The 26448-nt window shown below is 36.4% G+C and overlaps 1 protein-coding gene across 1 annotated transcript in view; it reads right to left on the bottom strand.

Annotated features, from left to right (window-relative positions):
* LOC122815689 (copine-8) overlaps positions 1-26448 on the bottom strand; it is a 3116673-nt gene that overhangs the window by 1107292 nt on the left and 1982933 nt on the right. The window contains exon 10 of the mRNA XM_044088391.1: positions 7767-7808. Coding sequence (XP_043944326.1) covers positions 7767-7808 — 42 coding nt within the window. The remainder of the gene's footprint in view (positions 1-7766; positions 7809-26448) is intronic.

The raw sequence follows: 26448 nt of genomic DNA on the forward strand, positions 1-26448 counted from the left end.
AGAACCAAGATGCTCTCCTCTAAGAAAAGGAAGCCAATCTGGTGGCCCCCTGCCATAAACAAACTCTACAACAGAAGGAAGAAACTGTTGCAAAAATGAGTAAAATCACATGATTGGAAAAACTCCCTTGTCAGCTTCAGTAAGAAGCTGAGATCCCTCAATAAATCCTCCAAAGCTAGTTATGAAAACATAATCGCTACAAATTCTAAACACAACTACAAGGCATTCTATAGTTATGTCAAGAATCTCAATGGAAACACTCAGATCTCCTCTGAGTTACAGCACAATGGCACTAAATATAAGGAACCAACTGATATTGCCAACATCCTGGCAGATAGGTTCAGTGCTAATTTCATCCCCATCTCGCCCCTAAAGGGCCCATCTCAATACCGGAAGAATGCCAAGTCCCGGTAATCATGGCCACACAGGTAAAAACTGCACTCTCCAAAGCCAAGAATACAGCATCCATGGGACCAGACAACATTCTGGGCTGTGTTCTGCACTAACTACAAAATGAACTAGCACCCCACCTAAGTTCCATGTTCAATCATAGCCTCATTTCAGGCTTTGTGCCTACTGAATGGTGCACAGTTATCCCACTCCACAAAGGGGGATTCACCAGAGACCCCGGGAACTAGCACCCCATTAGCCTGATGAGCCTGATATGCAAGGCCATGGAACGTATCATCATGGAACCTATAAACAAAGACATAGGAAGCCTTCAAACTCTGGACCCCATCCAATTTGGGTTTGTGAAAGGTAGATCATGTCTCCTAAACCTGATTGACTTCATTGAAGTAGTCACCACAGCTGTGGATGAGGGTAAGGTGGTTCACACAGCCTATCTAGACCTCGCCAAGGTCTTTGACACCATCTCCCACTGTGGAATCATAGATAAACTCACTAAACTGGGCATAAATCCATATGTCACGCAATGGGTTGCCAACTGGCTCACTGACAGAACCCACACTTTGAAAGTAGCCGACTCCAAATCCAACTTCAGACCAGTGACAAGTGGAATACCACAGGGTTCAATCCTGGGTCTCTCCTGTTTGTCATCTACTTCTCTGACTTTTGAGAAGTTTTTTACGATGGTTTCCCTAATTAGGGCTGGGGGTGGGATGTGGATGTCTAGGCTGATTAGCTTGTGGTCGGACCTGACCAATGAGGAATTAACCTCTGGTGTGGAACACTGGTTCCCCATGTTGGTAATGACCAGGTCTTGGATATTGCTGCCCCTGGTGGGGGTGTGAATAAGTTGATCCAAGGTGTTGGAATTTATGAATTCTAGAAAACGTTGAGCAAAAGAGTTGGTACATGACTATTTTTCCCAGTTAATGGTGGGGTAGTTGAAATTGCCCATTATTAGGGTGTTGGGTTGTACCCTAATACTTTCCAGTGTATCAAGAAATGAGGAGTGTGAATCCTGGGGCATGGTGGGGGGTCTGTAGCAAGCTACAATTTGGATTGCGGTCTTGCCCAGAGTTAGTTGCACTTGGATAATCTCAGATGCATTATGCTGTGCAACTAGCCTGGAGGTGTGGATATCCTTAATGAATATGGACACGCCTCTGCCTTTAGTGCTTCTTTCTGGGTTAGGTGGCCGAAAGGTGTGGTATGAATTGAAGCCTGGTAATGCAGGGGTGCTCTCTGGAGCTTTGAACCAGGTCTCTGTAAGAGTAGGTGGACTCTCCAGCACGACTGTGTGCTGTTGAGATTTGTATGAGGGGCTTATTGTTTGACCGCAGCATTCTGCCACACGAACAGGCCTCTAGCAGGTCATGTAATGATAGAGTTTTTGCAGAATGATAGACGATTTTGTAAGCCATGTTAAGCTGAGACAAGTGTAGAAGATGGGGAAGTTCTAACCAGTGTAGTTTCCTTAGGGCAGAGCAATGGTGTGATCTCATTGTAGATTCTGCTGCATATGTAGCTATTCTGTTGTAGTAGGCCTCCAGTTTTACCAGCTCAGTTTTCCTGAGGGTAATAAATACAGGTGATGCGTATAAAAGAGTTGAGGTCAAATGATTTTGGGCAATAGCTATTTTTGTGTTATTTGTGAGATATTGCCTATTCCTATGTAGTGTACCTAGTTTTTTGTGTACTTTCTTAATTGATTGAGAGATATGGATGTCATCTCTCATATTTTTGTCAATTCTGACCCCTAGTAGTTTGGTATGTGGGGAGGGAGTGATAGTAGTGTTACTTCTGGATAGTAGCTGAAAAGATTCTGTGTTTATAGTAGCTTTGTTAGGATGGAATAGCATGAGCTTTGTTTTGCTGGGGTTTAATAATAAGCAGGAATTTGTTAGCCAGGACTCTATTGTGAGGAAGGATGATCGAGTGAGTACCTGCAGTTCAGGAAGGGTACTGGCAGCACACGATACTGTAGAGTCATCAGCATATTGAATAATTGTGGCAGAGGAGGCCACAGTACAGAGCTTGTTAGTAAATATGGAGAAAAGCAGGGGGCCAAGAATAGATCCTTGGGGAACTCCTAGGGTGACTGGTAGCAAAGGAGATAGACTCTGTTGCCAATGTACTGCTTGCGGTCTTCCATTTAAGTAGCTCTGAAACCATGTAAGTGTAAAGTGTGATAAAGCTACATCAGAGAGTACATGTAGAAGTTTGTTGTGATTCACCATATCAAAAGCTTTAGATAAGTCTAAAAAAGTGGAGGATACATACTTGCCATTATTTCTATGGTTGTTAACTGTGTTTGTAAATCACAAAAGTGCAGTGGTGGTATTGTGGTGTGGTCGGAAGCCATGTTGAGTGCTGGATAACAACTTACTAGAATTTAAGTGATCCATGAGTTGTTTACGAATAATTTTTTCATGTAGTTTTGATAGCAGAGATAGAATTGCAATAGGTCGACAGTTAGACAATTCAGTAGAATTTCCACCCTTGTGGATTGGGGTGATGTATGAAATCTTCCATATGGTAGGAACATATTGTTCTAATACAGATCTGTTTATTAGAATGGAGACAGGGTATGCAATTACTTCAGCAGATAGTTTGAGGAATTCAGGTGGTAAGTGATCTGCAGCTAAAAAAATGGGTTTTAGTTTTCTAAGAAGTTTTCTAACAGTATGTAGTGATGCTGGTTGAAGAGAGAAGCTGTGCTTGTTTTAATGGGGTGTAGTTGTTTGTGATGTAATAGTAGGGCTGTGGCTATTAGAGAGTTGTAGAATAGTTTCTGTAAAATAGGTGTTAAACTGTGTTGCTATACAGTCAGAGCTATTTTTTGTAGTGGGAGGGGGTGTACCAGCTTTACCAGGTCATAGTATGTTGTTAATACCGGCCCAGAATTTTTGTGGTTTATTGTGGTTTAGTTTGTATATGAGAGTAATAATTTATTTTATCCTGTTTTATTTGTGTTTTTGCTTTGTTTCTTAGTTCACAATAAGACTGCCTAGTAACTTGTGATTTAGTTTTTTGCCAATGTAGCCATGCTTTATCTCTTGCTTTTAGTAGAGACCTGGAGTCATTGCTTAACCATAGGGAAAACTTTGATTTAACTTTAGTAGTCCTGAGAGGGGCATGTTCATCTAGGATAGCTAGGAAGGTGCTAGTGAAGTAATCAGTGGCTTCATTTAGGGGTAATACTATAAGAGGGGACCAGTTGCAGTGTCTAAGTGTATAAAGGAAAAGATCGAGGTTCATATTTTTTTGTTTCATATCTGCCGATATAGTGTCAATTTAGTAGGGTACAGCCATAGTCTTAGTAGGTATGTTGGGAGATGGTTACTAAGGCTGTCTGGGAGACAGCCTGAGTGAGGAGAGCAGTCTGGTCTGTTAGTAAGTATCCAGTCTAGAATGGAGCATTTAATTGATGTTTTGTCTATTCTGGTGGGTTTTTGTATGAGCTGGGTAAACCCATAAAGGTTTACATATTTAATGGGATTTGGGCCATTACAGTTAGTCCAATCAATGTTCAGATCTCCTAATATAATTGTTTCCTGGGGTAGTTTATGAGAAATGTAACCTAGAATACTTTCTAGGATAGATATATTATCCCCTGGGGGAATATATATGCCAATTATATTAATATGTTTTTTAGAATTTATAGTAAGTTTGCAACATAGTATTTCAGCTTTACTGAAGCTTAGGATGGTTAGATCCACAGCTATTAAAGATAGATCTGTTTTGTAAAATATACCTGTGCCTCCACCTTTTTTCAGCATCCTATCCTGACGAATAATGCTATAACTTAGGGGGGAGAATTTTATCATTTGTGATTTGAGGTTTCAACCAGGTTTCAATAACCACTAATATGTCCGGTGTACATAGACTAATACTAGCATGCAGGTCATGGATTTTATTGGTAATGCTTCTAATATTCAAATGCAAGAAGAGTATATCACCTTTACATCTTTGGGGAATAATTGTTAGTGGAGTGTGGTCCATGGTAATGTTTATGTCTGAGTTTAGATTAGTGATAGGTCCTGGGTTTGGGTATATATCACCACTTAGTATTAGTTTGTTGAATAGATATGGTGTGGTCTTTGTGATAGCAAGTATAAATTTATTAAATTTTACAGATGGTTTTGAAATATTGGTGTGTTTAATAAAGGAGTAACACATGTAATGTGTTGTTGTGGTGTTTATGAGTGAAGACAATATTTTAATGTTCATACCTTGAAGTTTGGATACATAAGGAGTAGAGGTGACACAATTTGGGAGTGGTGCATGAAGTCTGTTTTGGTAAGAAGTAATGTGAGCAAGGGATAATAGGGTTGTTATAAGAGTAATATAACTAAAATGTAGTCTCTTGTTGTACATTAGGGCTTGAGAGGGAGTGATACGTGAGTTTATGTTAGCCATTGTAAATAATATACGGCAGATTGCTTTAGCTCTGTTGCTCAAGTCAGTTATATAAGCTGCAAATGTTTCTCCTGGTTTCTGATCTCTTGTATAAAACAATGCCTCTCCAATGTAATATTCATCTGGGGGTTACACATTTCTCTGAACTTGCACTTCAAACACTCGGGGTCTTCCCTCGATTCAGCTTGTATAACAATATGGGGGTCTGCACCTTCTCCTTCATATACTGCAGGTGCACCACAAATGAACACTCTCTTTCTATGGCCTCTGACCCTGCTAGGTTTAGCAAAATGAATGCCTTTGGGAGTGCATCTCTCTCTGCATATGCTGCTTGTATAAAAGTATCATACTCTTGCTCAAATATTCTCTGGTTCTCTGCAATATTCCCATCAAATACAAGTGGTAGGGGTTTTCGAAATCCATCTACTATATTAACACATACCAGCGAAGGGTTTTGCAAATAACCATAAACATACACACATGCACATAAACCAGAACTAATGCCAGTAATTGTCCCAATGCCTTGTATTCTGAACTTATACCTTTGTTGGGCTTTTCAGAATTATGCGAATAAATAAACTCGTAGTATTTTCGAATAACTGGACTTTGCAAAATAAACTTCTCTGGCATTTTGGTACTTTTGTAATGTCATGGTAAGGGCGAAAATGCTTAAGTCATTTATCATCAAGTGCTAAAGTCATTTACCATTATTTTAAGAAGCATTTGAAAACTTTACGATGCAACTGAATAACTCATGAGTACTGTAACACTCTTGTCATGATGTCTTTTGAACAAAACACCTCTTATCAGTATAAGAAACATGTCAAACAACTGTACAATGCAAATAAATCAAACATATGTTGCCCAAAACTCAATAACTTTTGAAGTAATTGTACTTTGCGAATAACTGCATAGAGCACACTTAAATGTCCCCAGAATGGTGGTACCTTGCTAGGCAACTCTCTACAGTATGAGAAGCACTCTGTAATGGCGTCAATTTATGAACAGACACACCCAGCACAAGAAACTTTTCGAAATGGCTATACCTTGACTGTGTTACATGAAATAGTTGTACTTTGCACACAATAAACTCTTCGAAATACATGCACAGTAATAAGCACACACTGGAGTCATAGTTATGCCCAAATACAGCACTTTGCCAAAACATATATAGTCGCCTTGGTTTATTTTGCTTAATCTGCCCTTTTCTTTTCTTCTTATATTTGTTTTGCTCATTTAAGCCCTTTACACTCCCAATATACTTTTCTTGTGCTTGTTTTACTCTAAACATGGCCGACTTTGCCTTGAACACACTCGTTTTGCTTTAAAACATGTTAATTTTTTGCTTTATTGTTAATATTTTCATCAAATACTTTTATCTTTAACATTTTCTTTAGTTAACAAACGTTTTGTACTTAACGTTTGCCTGATAATGCATTTTGTGGCCTTGTAAATACCCCTTTATTGTTTTTTGTGTCAAATAATGTGTTCACATTATTTCTCATTACCTTTGATTCTTTCTGGCTATGTTTGTGCACTGTTCTCTTGGTTTTACCTTCGCTGTCATCTTTGCACCGCATGGCTCTGAATATTCTTCTCTGTTTCATCCTGGTTCTGGCACCTTGTCACTTTTATGTTTGGGACATGAATAGTCTTCATAGGTTCTGTTCAAGCAGTTTTATTTCATACAAACAGATTACTGCTGTTGGCTATTGACTTTAACTTAGGTAACTTATGCACAAACTTACAGCTATGATCATGCATGCTCACTCTCTGGCTGCTCCTTCAAAATGGCACCTGAGGTTTGCACGTGTGTGGGTTATATACATGGACATACTGCCTTGCATGCTTCTTAAAGATATAGCACACACTTTACACTATGCTCAACAACAAGGTTCTCATCAAAGTCTAAATGAGATTCTAGTAGTGTTCCAGAATTCTTGATTATGTGGCCTGGTTCTGGTGGATTAAATTCAACACTGGGGTTGTAAGGGATGGTCTTTTTTCCAAAAGTATTTTGCTGCAGTTTTTGTCATTGTAACTTAGGTTATAGTCAATAGTCCAACATCATCCAAAACATTGTGTAATGGAGCAGATTCTTTGACTGATAACGGAATGCTATCCGGTGAATATTGGGAGAAAGTTTAGGATTTGTGACAGGGATACTTCTCTGTCTTTTGATGACCATGCTATTAAGATCATGAAATCACAGATTCCTGTTAGTAACAAGAAAATTAATCATTTCTGCCTGTGCAGCATATCACTCCAAGTGAATAATCACGGCAGACAGCTAATGATGTTTCTTACGTCCTCCAGATGTAAGCAATGCTGAAATAATCTGAGAAGGATTCTTACACTAACAAATAAAAGTAATAATATGTGTTCTTAAGAATATGTAGCAGGTACACAACTTTTTCCCTGCAGCCACAATGCCAAGGCTGAGATCAAACAATCAAAACATTATGCTGCTCAGAATGAGAGATGTAGTGATCACATGCCCCATTAAATGATGATGTCAAATTATGAACCATACCTACATGGCAGTGACAGCCTAGAAAGCTAGGATGTACAGTACATCAAAGATATCAGCCTTTGCTGATGTATCCCCTGTCACAGCTAAATGTAGATGTTTATTTTGAAAGGATTACCATTCAATAGATTGAGAAATAAACTTACTGGAAAACCTTGTTCAGCATGTGACTACTTTAAGGTGGTCAGCTGTTGCTTTTGTGATAACTGAAGTTCTATGTTTCTTTTATGTAGATGTGCCTAAATCACTGGTATACTGCTGAATAGTGATTACACACAAAAATTACATATGCATTAGAGCACTGACAATCTGCACCATAGTGAAGGGTGAATTTATTTACAAATAGCAAATATCATAAACAATTGAGTAAAAACTGCACATATAAACAAGGAAAGTGAAATCATCATACCTTCCATCTCTGTCCCAGTCATACACTTCTACTTTTATCGTTCTGTTAAAAAAGAAAGAAACAGATTTAATGGAATTCTTTCTACTTCCTGTATTTAATCAGTACTAATTTATTACAAACATGTAGTATTAAAATAAAGCACAAAGTAAGCATTCTTAGCTATTTTTATGCAAATACTGATCACAATATTTAATCAGTACTAAACTATACATGTGGGACAAAAATAAAGCATAAAAAACAACATACTTGGCTACTTTTTGCAGTTATCTAATGGTTACAACAAAACTAGATAAAAATAATCCTAACCTAGCTGATCAACTATATGCCTATATCAGTATTTACCACTTACAGGTATATCGAAGCCTTCTGATTTATTATATTTTACACTATATAACTGCAATTCTTTTAATGATGTCTGTAATAGTTTAAATAATGTCATTGCTATCTGATTTGACTATAATATGATTTCCTTCATACAGTTAGTCTTTGTGAAAAATCCTTAAATGCAATGTATAATTTAAAAGTAGTCAATAAAATGAGCAACAGTTCTGGCTATGTTAAAATGTCTGCTAGTTATGGAAAAAAATACATTCCTGGGGCTTCAGAAAGAAACCCACCACAGCAGGTAAGAGGTACAGCTAAATGGGGCTGTTTTGCTGATGAAGAAACGTGATTCAGAGCTATGTTAATGGAAGTGAGGAACGACCTCTTTATCTGGTATCCCCCAACATTCACTCCCCTCCCCACGCATGCACAGATATGCACACCCACATATACACACACACACACACACACACACACACACACACACACACACACACACACACACACACACACACACACACACACACTGACATCCCTTTCACTTCTCCCTGAGTTGACAGGACATCCCTGATGTATCCTCTTATTTTCCCCTGAACCTTCTACTACAGTCAGCCAATAGCACCAGACATTACACATTTACTCTTCTTAATGTACATAAATGCATCCAGATGCAAGACCTCTTGTTCTATTTACTTTTGACATAAGTCCTGGTCATATATAGAAAAATGTCTTCCTGGTGTCATCTTGTGTTCCTCCTGGCTTTGTCCTGAATTCCCACGCACACAGATATACCCCATCACTCTAAACTGTACCTGATTTTAGAGACAGCTTGTTGTCTGTTATCAGTGTCTGTTCCTCACAACTCATGGACTGTTGCAATCAATGAATGAATGATGCCAGACATCTTGCTTATTATATTAAAACAGCTCTATCACACTAACAGATCAGTTAGCATAGTGGGTTGATGCTGATACATATGGCAAGAAAGCAGGTTTCAAAGCTTTTTTACTTTATATTTTATTTTGTTGTCAAAGATCCAAGTAATATTTTAGCAGTGTCCCTGGTGTCTAGTAGTGGTGTAGAGGACTACATTGTGTGTGACAGAGCTGTGGGAACAGGGTTTGAATCATATTAAGTGCACGATAGAGAGTCATCTCTGGTGTTTAATGTCCCCCCACTCCTTGTATTAATTGCTGCAAAACTCTGTTCTATTCATTTGAAAATGCCTTTAAAGCATGATATAAAGAGCTATTTCTGGTGTCCAGTGTTTCCCCATGTTGCATGATTTGCTCATTAGTCTAGGAAAGTACGAGGGTATGATAACTCACCCACACATACATACGTGCATTCACACATTCAAGAGTACACACAAAAAACACCTCCACCCAGTCATACACATGGATAATGTTCACTCATTCACCCATACACATGCTACATGTGCAGGAGCACATACACACACAAACGCACATATGACTTGTCCTCTAACTAACGCTCCTACTATAACCTTCCAGGAAGACATACAATCACACACACACTCTACTCATACCTCTACATAAACTCACACATGCAGCTCCACACTTATATACACACACACACACACACACACACACACACACACACACACACACACACACACACACACACACACACACACACAAAAAACACTACCCATCTGCTAAACTCCCTGATACTTGCCTCTAATATGAGAAGGTGAACACAAGCCTTTTGCTGTGTTCATTTACAGGGGTGGTCAGTATTCCTTACACAGTATAAATACTTTACCACAGGCATTTATGGAGGACAGCTAATAGCACAGACCCCTCCCTAGGAATGCCTCATTAGCATTTACGGTAGGTTGTACAGATCACCCACCACTATGCTGCACATCTTCATGTTCCAGCATTATGATAGGTCCATCTCTAAATCGGAAATGGTTACAGTGAGGTATATGCAGGGTGTACACCTCACAGTAACCTTTCTAAATCTGGCCCAGTGTCTTTGTGAATATACTGTAGAAGTACTTGTAGTTTTCTGTAAGCTTCTGCATCAACAAAATAACACTGAAGACAGCTTTTAACAAAAATGTATTTAAATAGTGGAAAGTGATCATACAACAGATGTCCCTTGAAATATCACAGTTTCAAAAAAAAAATTACATTGATTCACTTATGTGCAATAAACAGATCCATTATGGTCCATCTAATATATATTTTAAGAACATAACTATTTGAAAGATGTGCTGATCACAATAGAATGAAAAGGATAATCAAAAACACTTTTTATGCAGAGAGCAGACCCAAAGAATCTCATCACACCCCTCTCCTTAATTATACTACTCTGGTGAAACCTTACTGCAATGAATTGCAATAAATTATATGAATCCTAGTTTAAGAAACATAATGAAACAGTATGTTATCATTTCATTTCCCCATCTCATCCTCTAAAAGACGAAAACAGACTTGTAATGGCTTTGCAAACTGCCTGTTGATAAGATCAGCAAGAAAACTATTAATGTAACATAATGTTTGGGGTAGAAATATACATTTTTAAATTACTTTATTACTTTCATTAATACAAACAATCATTTAAGTAAAAGTGACAATAAGATAAATTGTAATAATAAATGAACTTCACTTAGTTAAAATTGAAACACATTATGCAACTAAGTGTTGAACTGCTGCTAAGAACAGTTTATATGTTTAAAAATCTGACTAATTTTTGCACATGTACAAAATAACATGGCAAAGAATACAAGCATATTTCATAAACCTAGTTTCTGTTTATCCATTTACACTGTATAACATTTTATGTTTCCTCTCACAGCAGAAGTCATTAAATTGTTTAAAATTGTCAGCAGTTCTAAATTCATTTATGTGGCATGGAAGCTCATTTGATGCTGGAAACTCACACTGAGCATATCAGCTCGTCCCCACATATCAAAGCATTTGCATCTTTTAAATTACATCCTACATGCATGAAACTGTAATTTCCCATTCCTTATTAACAAGCAGTTTGAGATATATTCAGTTTTAGTTTGCCTTGCAAGTTAGCAATAACCCTTTGTTTCTCTCGTGTAGGACTTCTTTTAAAGCTCTAGTTCCTCATGTCATATCCCATATTGTAGTTCAGACAAAAGAACATGTACATTTATTTTCACGTCTTCTGGATCTCCTCTCCACCCTCAGTTAGTGAAATTCTACTCAGATTCCAGTGATTGACAAAACATGGCACAGGAGGATGCCTGACTTTATAGGAAACATACTAACTGGAACTGTGCTGTAAGACATACTACACAATACCCTTACAGTCCCAGCTGTCTTACTATCTTACTACGGTGTCTTTATAAACAGATAACACTTTATGCAACATCAAATCATATCCTTAAATCACATTGTCATCAAATTTTCTGAGTTATTATTTATATAAAAAATATGGGGATAGTTTAAATGGACTGGGAGTATATGCTGACTTTTCTTACTAACTAGCAGTTTATTTATTCTGCTTTACCTTATTTAATCCTTGTTGTAGTATATTAGAATCTTTGTTCTAGCTTATTATCCTCGCCAGCTTGATGTCATCTGCAAACTTCCAATCTCGTCAGGAAAAGTTGTAACATACAACTAAAAGCTAAGTAGCAGTGAGTTAAAATGGAATCCTTGAAGACCCATTTAACTAGATTTTATTGCTCCCATACAGGCTGTGTCTGAAAACATGTTTCCTTTCCAGCACCTAGATGTCTATACAGCACTCAGGAAGAGTCTATTGCTAAATCATTTCATCCATCCATCTACAATGCCTTTTTCCCATTTTTGCCCATGAGGTTGGAATGTCACTTTAACACTAAAAATTATCTACAGCCAAGGTTCATACCAATGGGTGGTTAGTCCTGCCACTGTAGTTCTTTCCCACCACACACTCACATTCACACCTATGACCAATTTACAGTGTTAAATCCATCTACTACATGTCTTTGGAATGTATTAGGAAACAGAAGCACCTAGAGTAAACCCATGCAAACCTAGGGGAGACATGCAGACTCCACACAGAAGGCATTCGAACCAGGGAACCTCTTGTCATGAAGCAACAATGCTATCCGCTGCACCACTGTACTGCCCTATTGCTAAATTAGCTTCCTCAAAAGATTGCTGTTAGTCACATGGCTAGCATCAGTGCTTACTTGAACAATAGCATCTATATGTCTAGAAAGTGTATACCTCAAAAATATAAATCTGTAAGTCTGGGTATACCCTTCCTAAATATATACTGTGAGGTCACGAATGTTTTTGCTTTTATGGAAAGAATCTGATAAATGTTCATACAGAATATTCCATAATCAAAGCTGAATAAATAAAAAAGGTTCAGTGGTCTTTAGGAATTAAAAACTTTATCTAGCTGCATATGCTATCATAAATAGCTACAATACAAACTTTCTTCCATTCATCTAGAATAATTGCCATATTTAAGCTAACACTAAAATAAAATGTGAGGAGTGGAGTTAAGCTATCCCATAAGACTTCAACTTCCTTTTAATAACAAGCACCTCCCTCCCACATTTGCAACTTGTTTTTCCTGACTTATTAGATGTGTGGTACTGTCCGTACCTTTCCCCTTCATTTATACTGTGAATCCTCATATCTTTGGGTGAAATGGAACTAGGTAAGGATGTGCGGCTATAGTGTGCAGTATCTGGAAGGAGGTATCTACTATGTCACTTGATATGAAGGTAGTCAAATCATTGCAGGTTACTATGTCTGGTTTACCAAAACAGACTCACAAACAAAGACAAACACACCTTCTACCTGTCACTGATTGTAAGTGATGTTCCTGGCTTTGTCTCAAAAATTTGCTCTACCTGGAAGTGTTAAAATAGGTATTTTTTACTCCAAGTAAAAAATACTTTTTCCTCAGGTAGATAGCGGATGTTGGAGGTGTGATAGGGAAGAAAGAGATAAATGGGAAAGTATTTTCTTGGAGTGTAATGAGTTGGCAGACTTTAAAAATTCCCTGCAGACAACTCTATCAGAAGTACTCAGTGAGCAAATAGGTATGACTACTCAGTGAGCAAATAGGTATGACTAAAGAAATTATTTTTTGAGCTCTGATACAGAACTGTAATTGCCAAGACATAGTAAGGCTTTGCTGGATATAATTATGGTGTCTGTCAAAAATACAATTAATAGAAAATGGAGATCAAAGTCTAAACCAACTGTACTAGAAGTAGTGACTATAGTAACAGAGATAAAACAACTGGAAGCTGGATCTTTAGAAAAGGGTGGGAGTAAATTACATAGAAAAAAATGGAAATTGTGGGAACAATACACGCAAATAAGGAACAAGGTTTAAAAGAAGGCAGGATATGAATGAACTATGTAATTTTTGACTGACAGTGACTGGATAGATTTTAACTAATGTATAATGTTTGCAACTAAAATTATGCCAATATGGTTTGTTTTCATTTACATAAACATATGATTGCCTATGTCATAAGTGATAATTTAATAAAAACATTTCTTGTTTAATAAAAAAAAATGGTCTGCCCTTCCTGAAACTCATTAGTTTCTTAGAAAAGTGGTTGAGCAGCACAGATAATGAATATCATTGCAGTTGCAGACTTCTTATCCCTCATATATGCATAATCAAGTCCTCAAATTATCTATACTTTCTAAGTTAGTTGTGCCTAAAATTAAAAAGGGTTCCTAATTTGGAATATTTGTGCCTGGTTATTTTATCTATGTCCTTTATTATGGTCATAACAGGTTAAGAGATTTAACAAGTGAATGCTACTTGCACTGAGAGCATTACACTGACAAGTGAAGCTTTTTAGATGCATATTTATGGAAATGACAGGCCAAAACAGATTCAACAGAGCAAAATCCTTTTTAACAGAAAAAAAGCAATGTCCTTGTATAAAGGAATGGTCTGCATAACCATCCTGAAATCAAATCCTAAATTATCCTTCCTCAGAATATTTGCATTCAATTTCATACAGTATGAATTCATAACAGAATGACACCAAAATACATCTAATCATAAAGCAATTAACCAGTTATTTTTCTTATTCTTAATACTTTTGATAGTTCTTTAATCTGGCTATCTACTTCATCCACTGTTAATTTACAGTGTGTCAGTCTGTTTCACGTATTGACAGACTACAAAATTCCATAGACATTGTTCTTATTTTGTCTACGCTTAAACATTCAGCTTTTCTTCTTTACTGTTACTATTTTACATTTATTTCCTCTTGTACATTCCCTCCTTGTGACAGATTTTATAGATTTTTCATGGAAAAAGCAGGATTTACATTTGATGTTTTCTTGAGTACTACCTATTTGTGATAATCATTTTTTAATATATTTATTTGTAAAAAAAATAACATTGATACTTTCTCTTAACTGCAATCTTCTCTTCCTTTGTACGACATATATAACTACACCAACTTCTGACTGCTTAAAATAATAAAACAGAGTATACCTATCAGCTAATACTTCTTTATCATGATTAAAATAATTTCTTTTGTTATCATTTTTATATTTTCACATGTATGGATGTCATGGTGGCAGAAATCACGGCAGAACAGTAGACTTGGCTTAGCAGAGCAGCACCACAAATACAGGCTTTATAAAGGTCTATGGTGCCCAGAGCTATTACAAACATGGATATAGCTTTTTACAGACATCTGAAAAAATGAAAGGCAAAGATACCACAGAACAGAAACAACTTCAATAGAGGAAGAGCATTCCAACTCACAAATATGCCTTTGTTTACACAGTCAACCTGAAATCCTGTTGCAGATGTTATCTTTTCATTTAAAACACAACTTGTATTCTCATACACAACTTAATTGTAGAATGATGCTGAGAAGCCATGACAATTCAATTTGATACATAATGCATGAAGGCCTACTTCCTGGATCTATGTGTAGACTGCTGGTGTGTGTATGTATTCATTTATATATATATATATATATATATATATATATATATATATATATGTGTGTGTGTGTGTGTGTGTGTGTGTGTGTGTGTATATATGGGTCTACTATACATGTTCGAAATTTCAGAAAGCTGAAACCCATATGGCCGAGACCATATGTTCGACTCCTAAAATTTCAAACATGAAAAAAAAAACCCACAAAACATTAATTTACTTTTTAACTGCTATGCCCCCCTGCACCCCCTGTGGGGTGTGACCCCCCCGTAACTTAAATATACCAACTCCGAGATCACACTACAGTGTGGAAATGGAAATCTTTCCATTCCGCACTGTACATAAATACTATTTCCGCATGGTCAGCATTTCAAATGTCATTCATATGGTCTCGGCCATATGGTCTTCGACATTATGGAATGTCGACCGTGTGTAGGGGACCCATATATATGTCTCTCTCTCTCTCTCTCTTATATATATATATATATATATATATATATATATATATATATATATATACTCCTTCATAAACTCACTAATATGAATCACCTCAAAGTTTATTAAATTAAATATAAGCTCATTTTGAACAGACTATTTTTCTGATTATGGTACACTAGCTTAATATTCACCTTTATGTGTGATGTTTGAAATGTTATCCTCTTTTACAACCACATATGTTTTGAGCTGTCTGAAAAAATAAATTGTACAGTCTGATAATATAGTTGTATTTGTTATTATTCCATTTGTGTAGACTTTTATGTCTGGCAATTAGTGCAGAGGATTAAAGAACTGAGAGCTGTTAAAGAGTTCTAGACAAGGGTATATGGTTTGAGTCATTCCATCTCCTTTTGCTTGTGAGGAAGTCTGAACAGCAATAACTGTGTCCAATGGGTTTACCTGTTCAAAACATATATATATATATATATATATATATATATATATATATATATATATATATATATATATATATATATATATATATATATATACATATATATATGTATGTATATATATATATATATATATATATATATATATATATATATATATGTCTGTGTATAAATACATATACATATATATATATATATATATATATATATATATATATATATATATATATATATATATATATATATATATATATATATATATATATATGGCGGCCACGGTGGTGCAGCAGTTAGCATTGCCACCTCACAGCAAGAGGTTCTCCGGTTCGATTCTCAGCTGGGGTGCTTTCTGTGCAGAGTCTGCATGTCCTCCCTGTGGTCATGTGGGTTTCCTCCGGGTGCTCCAGTACATGCAGTAGGTGAATTGGACACTCTAAATTGGGCCTAGGTGTGTGCATGTGTGTGCCTTCTGTGGAAGGTTGGGCGCCGGGCTGGCATCTCGACACCGTAAAATTTCACTGCCAATCATGAGCGGACAGATGATCTGCTGTGATGAACCCTAACTGAGAAAAAGCTAAAAGAAGAAGATATATATATATATACATATAAAATAACGCATTTTAATTTTGTTTCAAAGGGATATCACTTAATAATAGTCTTAAAAAATGTTCTAACTCAGAACCTTGAGAGTTTACTAGGCTTCCACGCATTGAGGTTTCCCCAGCAAATCAAGCACATGCTATAATTCTAAGGATCATAACAATAATCTTTGGCATGTTGATGGTGATATTTCTGTAGTTAGGGGATTTGTACTCTAACTCTGAAGGTGCAGAATCTGACTATTCTCCCTGTTGTGTAATACAGTGACTTTAGAATTAGTACATATAATCAAGCGTGGTAAACATGTAGAAATCTTCTCCTGTTGGGTGATACTGCAAAAATGCTTTAAAGGTGTTCAAGACAATTTCAACTTTTTGGTGGCAGAGTTAGTCTTTTCAGGTTTGCAGGACAACAAACTCAGGTTACACAGTTGTGGTAGGAAATCAGTCTAACTGTAGTCGTATTTCCAGTTATGGAATCAATATGCAATATGTAGCAATCCAGAAAAATATTTGTTTAATTAGTAATAAAGGGTAATTTATTAAGTAAAATGTTTTATTGAAGTTAAAGTAATTCCTCATCAACTAAAATCAAGTTACTGCTAGCTCTTGGTACAGTGTGATTAAAAGTGAGGTAGATCACTGGTGTAGACAGTCACCAATGATAATGAACACTCCAAAATGTATTCTCTGTAAGAAATTAACGCACGTTGTCATCTTTCCTCTTTGATCGCACCAGTTATTAAGGTAAGTTCAGCTATTATACACTGTCCTAAAGTTTTGTACTAGAGAAATAATGAAGGCCTTCCAAGTGTCAGGTACCACACCTGTTTCCCAGCAATGTGTCACTAACTTCACTAGTAAGGGTTATGTTTTATTCAATCGATTTATTTGTAATAGTCTTGCTGCTACATCATCAGGGCCAAAAGAAACACATGGACTTATTTTGTGTTAACTCACTCTGTATTGGTATTAAGCTAGTACAACATGAAGGCATAAATTAGAGTAATTTCCTCAGATGTAGCACTGGCTGAAATGTAACTGAAATATAAATGCTTTAAAACACTATGCTGATCTAATGGTAAATAAAACTGCTTTTGTGACAGAGTCATTCCATTTTCTCACATTCTGTATAAACTGCAGATTTATCTCCATAACAATGCATAATGTATAAAATGTAATTTTGCATGGAAATGTCTTTTCAATGCTAGTAGCTGGCAAATACATGTATACACTGTTACTTGCTCGAAATGGCAAGTGCCCTAACTCCCACTAGTCCAATCCTAGTTAATTACATAGCCCTTCCACCACGCAATTCTACTGAACTGCATAGCCCTACAAAAGCCCTAACTCTAACCCTAAAACTTCCACCTGGTCCCTAACCATAACAATAGCACTCCCCTCCTGCTCTCTATGCCTAAAGTTCCTGATTACTTCCTGAACCTAAACGTACACTCTCCCCTCCTTATACCTAAATTCACCACTTGCTCTCTAACCCTAATGGTGTACTCCCAGGCCCTAAAACTAAATTTCTCTCCTGCTGCCTAAACATAAATTCCTCAACCACTCCATAAGTCTAAACTTGCCTACTGCTCCCTAAACCTAAAATTCTCCTCCTGCTCCCTAAACTTAAAGTGCCTGATCACTCTCTAAGCCTAAACTCTACTCCACTCCCTAAAGCTAACCTCCTGAAATCCATATCCCAGCCCTGAGCACTGCCTGAAACCCTAATCTATGCTTTCATCCCCTTACACTCCTCCATGTGGCTGCAGCATTTACTTTGCTCAAATTCAGCTTATGTGTTTAAGTGAGGTATAGCGGTTCTTCCCCTTCTGCACGGCTGATGCACCTCTGCTGAATATGAAGTTCTAGCATGAATGGCAGCTCATGAGCTACAAGACACTCAAGTCCCTGGTGTGTTGTGAGTCTTGAGTCCTGAGTGAAACTAAGTCTTCAAGCGCCTGGGACGTGGCCACTTGCAGTAGACCTCATTGTGTCTTGTCATGCTTTTTTGCCCAAATCATGGCTACAAAGGGTCCCTTTTGGACAACTTAAGTTTCTCGATTACAAAATGAATACCTGAACAGATTGTTTAAACTGTTATTATATGCGGATTGCACTACACACAATATATTGGGACAGCCAGAACAACCAGATAATGGGTTATTCACTCGTGATACATATCTGGACCACTTTGACATCCACAAAAATGGTGCCTGAAAGAACCACATTTTCAGAACAAACATACACAAAATGTTTTCTAATTGCCTAAATATATGTTTTATCTGGTGCTTAACAAGGAATAATGAAATAAGAAAAGGAACGTTGTTAGAGAAGATTACTAAAATCAGGAAGGCAGTGGGAGAAACAGGGAAGAGAAGAACATCATCTTGGCACTGAGAAAGAGATGATACTGCTATTGTTTTCTGTTAGGCATTGCAAATGAATAGCAACATTCAAGTGATGATAAACATTTGAAACTATTAGCCTGAAATGTGAACGGAAGAAGGACAAAAGGGGAGATTAGTATGCTGGCAAAGTAGCAAACATTTAAAAACCTACAACTGAAATTACAACTCCTTAAATAAATGTATTTAGTAGCATTACTTGCCAGTAACTGCAGCAAGGAGCTGCTGCTACAATCTGTTTTTCATTCTTTAACTTTCAAATATCTTTTTCCGTTCTTTGTTTTTGGGGGAGGGTCTTAAACTTTGGTCAATGGGGGCAGCCTGGGGACTGCCCAGGGCACCATTTAGCCTAAGTATGGCTTTACTTGTAAACATGGCTCTAATTCTGCATAGCACCAGCCCACATTTTATTTATGATTGATTTCAGGAAGCACACTTCAGAAAAAAAAATCCTGTTGCATTGAGTAACTGAGATACTGTTGATGAGGTTATCTGCAGTCTGACAAAAGTATATGCACAAAATTCATTTCCATTTTTACCACCTTTGTTTTACAGACTAGTCATATGTATTAAGTACTCATATACGATCATGAACACTCTCAACAAAAGTTGTTACATTCTGACTTACATCCTGATATACGTGGACTGGATAATGTAGCATTTACTCCCTAAGTAGTCCTCTTCAATTTTTAGTTGTGTAGACAAAAACAAACTGGACATTTATCACCATAATTACAGGAATTTGTATCTATATTTTTCATTTATATTCTGTGATATATGTATACAAACATTTAATCACCTGTTTCAAACACTAAAAACAGAACTGATGCAGTTTATTTATCTTCTATGATAAATGCACACATCACATCTACTTAGAATAACATCTGGTTTTCCATTAACAGTGAGGCCATCAAACTCAAATGTAGCATACTTCATTGACACACAATGCCTTGTAAGATTAAGGTTCTGAACATGCAGGGGGGATCTTTTGCGAATGGTAAGCAGATAGTGATGAGTTAGCAATAATGCCAAATGACTGCTTATGGAGGGTTTGTAATAGTTAAAAAACAATCTAGCAGACTGGCCTTTCCTTTATCATGTTTGCCCCTGTAAAAATCTCTGCAATACTGGAAAGACAAACATGAGCACAACAAGTTTCATTTTCATGACTCCTTGACATCATTTTCAGGCGCTCGTACTTGCTTTGCCCTGTTGAGCAGAGCCACGGGATCCAGAAATTCTGTAGGGATATAAAATGTTACATGAAATTAAGACCCACATTTAGAAAAGACACAAAAGCTCTGTATTTGCTACTTCGTTTCTGAAAGGTGATAGAAATAAGGCCTGAGGTCTTGTAGGAGAACATGAAGTTTCTCCCAAATACAAAAAGATACTAGAAATACTTTGTTATTACTGGTATAATAGCCTGGAACAGCTCTTCAGTTCTAGTTTTAATTTTCAGTAATTGAAAAGATCTGTTAAATACCTGGCAGTAACCTTTGACCTACGATATTAATTTGGTATTCACTTCTTTGGTACACATCTAGCACAAGTTATATGCTGCACTTTTTCACACATATTTTTCTATCACCTGCATCTGACTTTTCTGATTTTCTCTCCTTTGTGAAGCATTCATATGCCTTGCTGTTAGATACTGCTTTCTCTAGCTACATACTGTATATTTCTAAATCGCAATGGTATCATTATTATGCACAGTATTCGTGACTTCCAGAGAAGTTACCAGTAACTAACTTTTAAGTGGGTCTTCATTTTATACAGCCTGAGGTACCTGTCTCTATCTGAATTGCCTACAACTAACTCCTGCCTATAAGCCCAAAAATCTGATTCATGACCTGTCTCCTTTTTGGAAAGTTTTATCTAAACTCCATTACCTTTCCTATCAACGTATGACAGCACTTATTAATGTGACACTCCAACCATCTCTATCACCTTTAGAAGTCCATATAAACTTTGAACTCCCATTTATATCTTACTGGAAATTCAGAAATTTGAAGTATCAACTTCTTATTACTAGACACAGTCAATATATCAGGGTATGCAATCCTCACACTTCACATTTTTTATTTTTGGGAAAGTGCCATATTACATACCTATAATTGTTATGGGTTCCCCTTCAAAAATCAACTCTTTAGAAAGTTGATCTTAATATAGTCAAAACCATATGTTTGACTTTCCAAGACGGTGATGCTGTCATATAGATCCATTTTTACAGGTTCCCTTCAGTTGATCAACTCATTAGAAAGTCAAACTTCATATAGTTGAGACCATGTTTGACTTTCAGAAAAGTCAAAGCATCTGTTTGGCGATAGCGGTAGAGTGGGGCTTTGGGAATTTATCCTTTTTTCCCACTGTAGTGCAAACTCAGAGTTGGTTTATATACTTTACAGGGGGTGTGGGAGTGCATCCCCATGCAAAAATGTAGATTTTTGCAGTTGTGCTGTTTTAGACGTTTCAGAAAGTCAAACATGATCTCGACCATAGGATGTTCAACTTTCCAAAATATGAGTGTTGTCATATACACCCTTTTTTTCAGGTCCCCTTCAGATAATCAGTTCTTCAGAAAGTTGAACTTCATATGGCAGAGAACATATGTTCTACTTTCTGAAAAAAAACAAAGCATTTGTGGAGTTGATATATATAATTTGCAGAGGGTATAGGGAGTGCAGCCCCTCCAAAAACAGATTTTTGTCATTTTGGAAAGTCGAACATATGGTCTCAACCATATAACATTTGACTTTCTGAAAAGTCAATATTGTCATATAGAGCCAGTTTTTCCAGATGGCATCTCAAACTGTTCAATATTTGTTAGCATTTTATTTTATTTATTTATTTATTTTTTTTTCAGTATCTGGACAGTTTTGCTAAGACGGATATCTTTTAATGTGATGGTTAAAATACAAATAAATTATTTCTCAGTTTTGACAGACTGTTTTCATTTAAAGTTTTCCTTCTGGCCATAATTTCTAGTTACAAGTAACCCTGACATTTTGCTTAGTAGCACAGCTACAGATTTATTCCCCCCGCTGAAAGCAAAGCATACAATTATGAATTTGCTACCCAAGCAGTGTAAAACACAATATGTATGAAAAGGAGATCCCTGACGCATTCTGTGACATTACAAACTGAGCTCTCCTACCCAAATACTAAGCATTTTCAATGTAAGCATTTGATGCATGACAGCGTGATTTGTTGAAATGTCTGCTTGTGACACATAATAACAAGAAATTATCTCAAAAACTAAGAAGCAAACCCTGACTCATAAGTCCAGTACACATTACCCCTTGGGAGCACATCTCCAACTGAGCTGGAAATAGATTTTCTTAATGCATATCTAAAAATATCTCCATTACCAACAAACACTATTCCGTATAAACCGAAACTGCAGGCCAGAAAAAGGCCAAAACACTGAAGATAAAAATTCATTCTTATTCATGGAACACAGAGAAAAAGGGCATTCATACTGAGCAGACAAATTCCTTGTTTTTACTCCGTGTTCAGGTGTTGTGAATTGGAAGTGAAATGGGCAATGAATCATAGTACCAGTGCAAGACAAGAAAAAAATAAAACATGACAGGAGTCCCAGCCAGAAAATAAGAGGAAATATCAGGAAATATCTGTTTCATGTTCCAGTGTAATTTCTGTGTAAAAGCTAGTCAATTACTTACTTAATTTATTAACATTTATTAGTAGCAGACTACTCTGACTAGTATATATATATTAGAGCAGACAGCTAAACAAGCTTCATAAATAAATAACACATTGAACATCATACAGAATGCATTACACAAAGGAACAGCACACATTAAACAAAGATATGTGGCGGTGATCTTAAATATGAGTCGCAGTAAGTGATTTTTTTTATATATTACAATTCACCATTTAAGGACAGGATGAATTGTTCTGTGAAATGCAACTCTGCTGATAGCTATTTTTGATTTAAAAAGTAGGAATGAGATACTTTACATGCATCTGTCCTTAAATGGAACCAAGTTAAGAACCATTTTTTTTTTTTGTTGAGTCTGAGTTTCCTAAGTGTAATACTTTATACTAGTTTATCATGTATGCACGCCAACATCACAGACTATAGCACTAAGCGCTTATCACAGACTGACATGTAATTAACTTCATCACTTCTCTATCATTATAACTAAAGCTATTCCATTACCCTACTGGTGGAGAAACTGAATGCTTGAACTTCAGTAGCCCAAGGTTCAACCCACAGACGACTACAGTTCACTGGCAATGAGTTGTGCCAGCAGGGATGCCCTTTTTGGTGAAATTGTCTCCTTCTTTGAGTCAGTGTGATGGTAGAGTTTGTATATATTTTAGTTTGAGGGGTATAGGTGTTTTTTTCCTCCCCAAATACAGTTCATGGATTAAGATCATCAGTATATTTGCTTTTGTCCATTTATAGTAGAAGCAAACTATCTGGCATGACAGAAATAAATGCATTATTAACATATTAACTGAGCACTTAGATACAGCAGTTTTGGTATCTGTGCAATTCATTTAGGATTTAACCAAAAGCAGAGTTTTGATATTAAATCTTCTAACTTTTATTGGCAAGTTAGCAGATTATGCAGACTAAAACTGTAAAAGTAAAGTACAGAGGAAGTCTAAAGCAACATTGCATTTTACAGTATTCATAGGCAGCCCACATTAAAAATAAAAAAATAAAGTCTCACTTTTGAAATAAAAAAAAAAATAACAGCTACGTAACTACACTGACACACTGTATTCATGATAATACACAAAGCAGAGCAATAAAACCACTAATCATTTACAGTCAGGCAATAAACCTCATGGTCAACAACAGACACCGGGTTCACAGGTTTGGAGCATTCTTAGGTTGATAAAGTTAGTGGTAACAGTTAACTATTAATTTTGAATGCCAAAAATTTGATAAAGCAATGGGGCTATTCAAATAATTTTAACTACTTGCAGATAACCCATACATTATTATTAACAATGAACAACTCAAGCCTGTAAATTTCCTGACGATAAGGGATAAAAACTTTCATCCACTGTTAATAGGTATATTTTAGTTTCTGTGACAGATTACTACATTTATGACACCTCATAATAAGTGTCATTCTACTACTGAATTTAATAGGAAATGAAGTAATAAAATGTCTGCAGTTTTGGGAGAGTACAGCTTGTTATCTTCGTAGATGGATATCCCAGGAAGAACCATTATCTTTTTTTTCCATATAACTCAGCTATAAATTTTTACTATTATTCTGACATCCACTCAATGAACTATTGATGGTTTTCATTAAAAAATATTTATTTATAAAAGAAAAACAATACTTAAACAGACTGGGAAAAAACGTCATATACCAGCAACTCATGTTACTCCATCATGCCTACCTCACTCTTTGCAGATTAGCTGATATTGGCAAAACAGATTTGCCAGTGTGTAATCTTTATGGAGATGATTCTGTTGTTATATCTGCTAGAAAAAACTGGCTATCATGTTACTGTGGAAATTTGACTGACTCGACCATTGTTTGCCATACGGTAAACTGCTCTGAAACAAACAGCATTTCTAGAAACTTGGACTCATTCCTGCCAACCCTATTGCATGCACTGTGTAAAAGATATACTTAACTGTCTACAAGAGATTAGACATTTTATCATTCACAGGGAAGTGAATGAATTAGAAGCCTTGACGTGAATTCTGCCACATAACAGCTTTAGTAGAACACTGACTGGAAAAATATAACAGAAAGTGCAATATTAATTGCTTTCAATTTTAGTATTTTTTTTTTATGAAATGTTTTGTATTTCACCTGGGCTGAGCATGAAATTGGTCAGCACTGATTAGTGCACTACCCCAGTTAACAAATATAAGCAATCAAATAAATAAATCAATAAATAAACAACAGACACAAGAAGGAAGCACAGCTACCAGTGCAAAATCTGCTGTGTCCAGTCTTTTGCAGTATATTTATGAGTGGTGCTTATGATACTACTGTAGTGCTACTTATACTTGTAGTACTTTGTAGTACTTGTAGTGGAACTTATTATTTATGAGTGTTTAATGGAAAAGTATGCATTTTTCCTGATGCTGCAGAGACATACAACAAGACTATCATAAATGACAAAGCATAAGAATGTTGAAGTGTCATAGTTGGGTTGGAGTAGTGAACTAGATTATATTTGTTTAAAATCAATGCAAAAATATAAAGCAATGCATCTAGTAACAAAACTCAAGAAAAAATATGCAGCTGAGGAGAAGGAACAGCAACAATAAAAGTGGAAAAATATACAACAGAGTCATGGTTATATTAATTTTGGTTAAGAAAACCAAGGCGTAAGAAATTAAGAAGGAACTCTAGTGGGATTTTAAGATATTTTAGAGCAGACATTATTAAAAGAATATATAAAGTTGTTTTTCCAAACTATAAGCCATTAATTAGGTGAACTTATTATACAGTGCTATGAACAGTTTTGGTGATTTCATCTTCACAGTCTCATGAGCAATGTAAAGGCACATGGAAGAAGAGCACCACATCTGTGCCCTGTTAACACCAGAGCAAATACAAAAAGAGACAGTAAAAGAATTAAATATCTACAGACTTATAGAAAGAAAGGATGGAGAACATGTGAGAACCATTTAAGCACTTTACAAGAGCCAATACAGCCTAGCAGAGTACACTGATCACAAATAAAGAGAATAAAAACAATAAGTATAACAAACATTCGTGTCATAGGTGACTCCACTGTACGACATACAGATTCACCTTTTATCATGCACCATGCTGAGTAAGGAAAGAGTGATGGTTAATTGTTTGTCTGGTTCCAGGATCCATCAAATTAGGCATGCATTTAAGTCCTTCAACAACAAGTACCAATATGACTCTGTCATAGTTCAAGAGAGTGTCAATGACTTGAGGTGTACTTCCTTGGACAATATACATGATGGAGCTATCAGACCATGTCCAAGGCAGGTATGAGCCTAGAATTCTACCTTCTCCAACAATGATGCTGCAAAATGATCAAAAAATAATAGACTTCAATAACTGGCTTAGTTTTTAGTGTCATTTGAAAGGGGTCCAATATTTGTCAGCCTGGGAGAATATGACTGACAGACCATGTTGTTTCACCAAGGGGTGGCCTGCATCTGTCTCCTCTATGGTTTTGATTATTGGCAAAGGCACTGTCCACCAGCATAGTACCTTTTTAGGCAATGCCAACCTGATAAACTCGCCAACAAAACAAGTAAAGGAAAATACGGAGGTGTTACTGATTAATGCTAGAAGTCTAAACAGGAAATTCTTTGCTCTACAAGTCCTTCTTACTCTGGAGAACATTGATGTCCGAGTAGTAACTGAGATATAATTTAAAACAATGATGAGCACTTCTGCAGTGCAGCACTATAATGCCTTCCACACATTTAGACCATCTACTGATCATCAAGGCAAAAAAAGTGGCGGTTTCTCAGTCTTCATCCAGAAGAGTCTCATATCAAGGCTGGTAAAATAGCATGATGAACTAGAACTTCTTCATG

This window comes from Protopterus annectens, chromosome 11.part0, assembly GCF_019279795.1.
Source record: "Protopterus annectens isolate FY-2018-M chromosome 11.part0, PAN1.0, whole genome shotgun sequence".
In the NCBI taxonomy this organism is placed as follows: Eukaryota; Metazoa; Chordata; order Ceratodontiformes; family Protopteridae; genus Protopterus; species Protopterus annectens.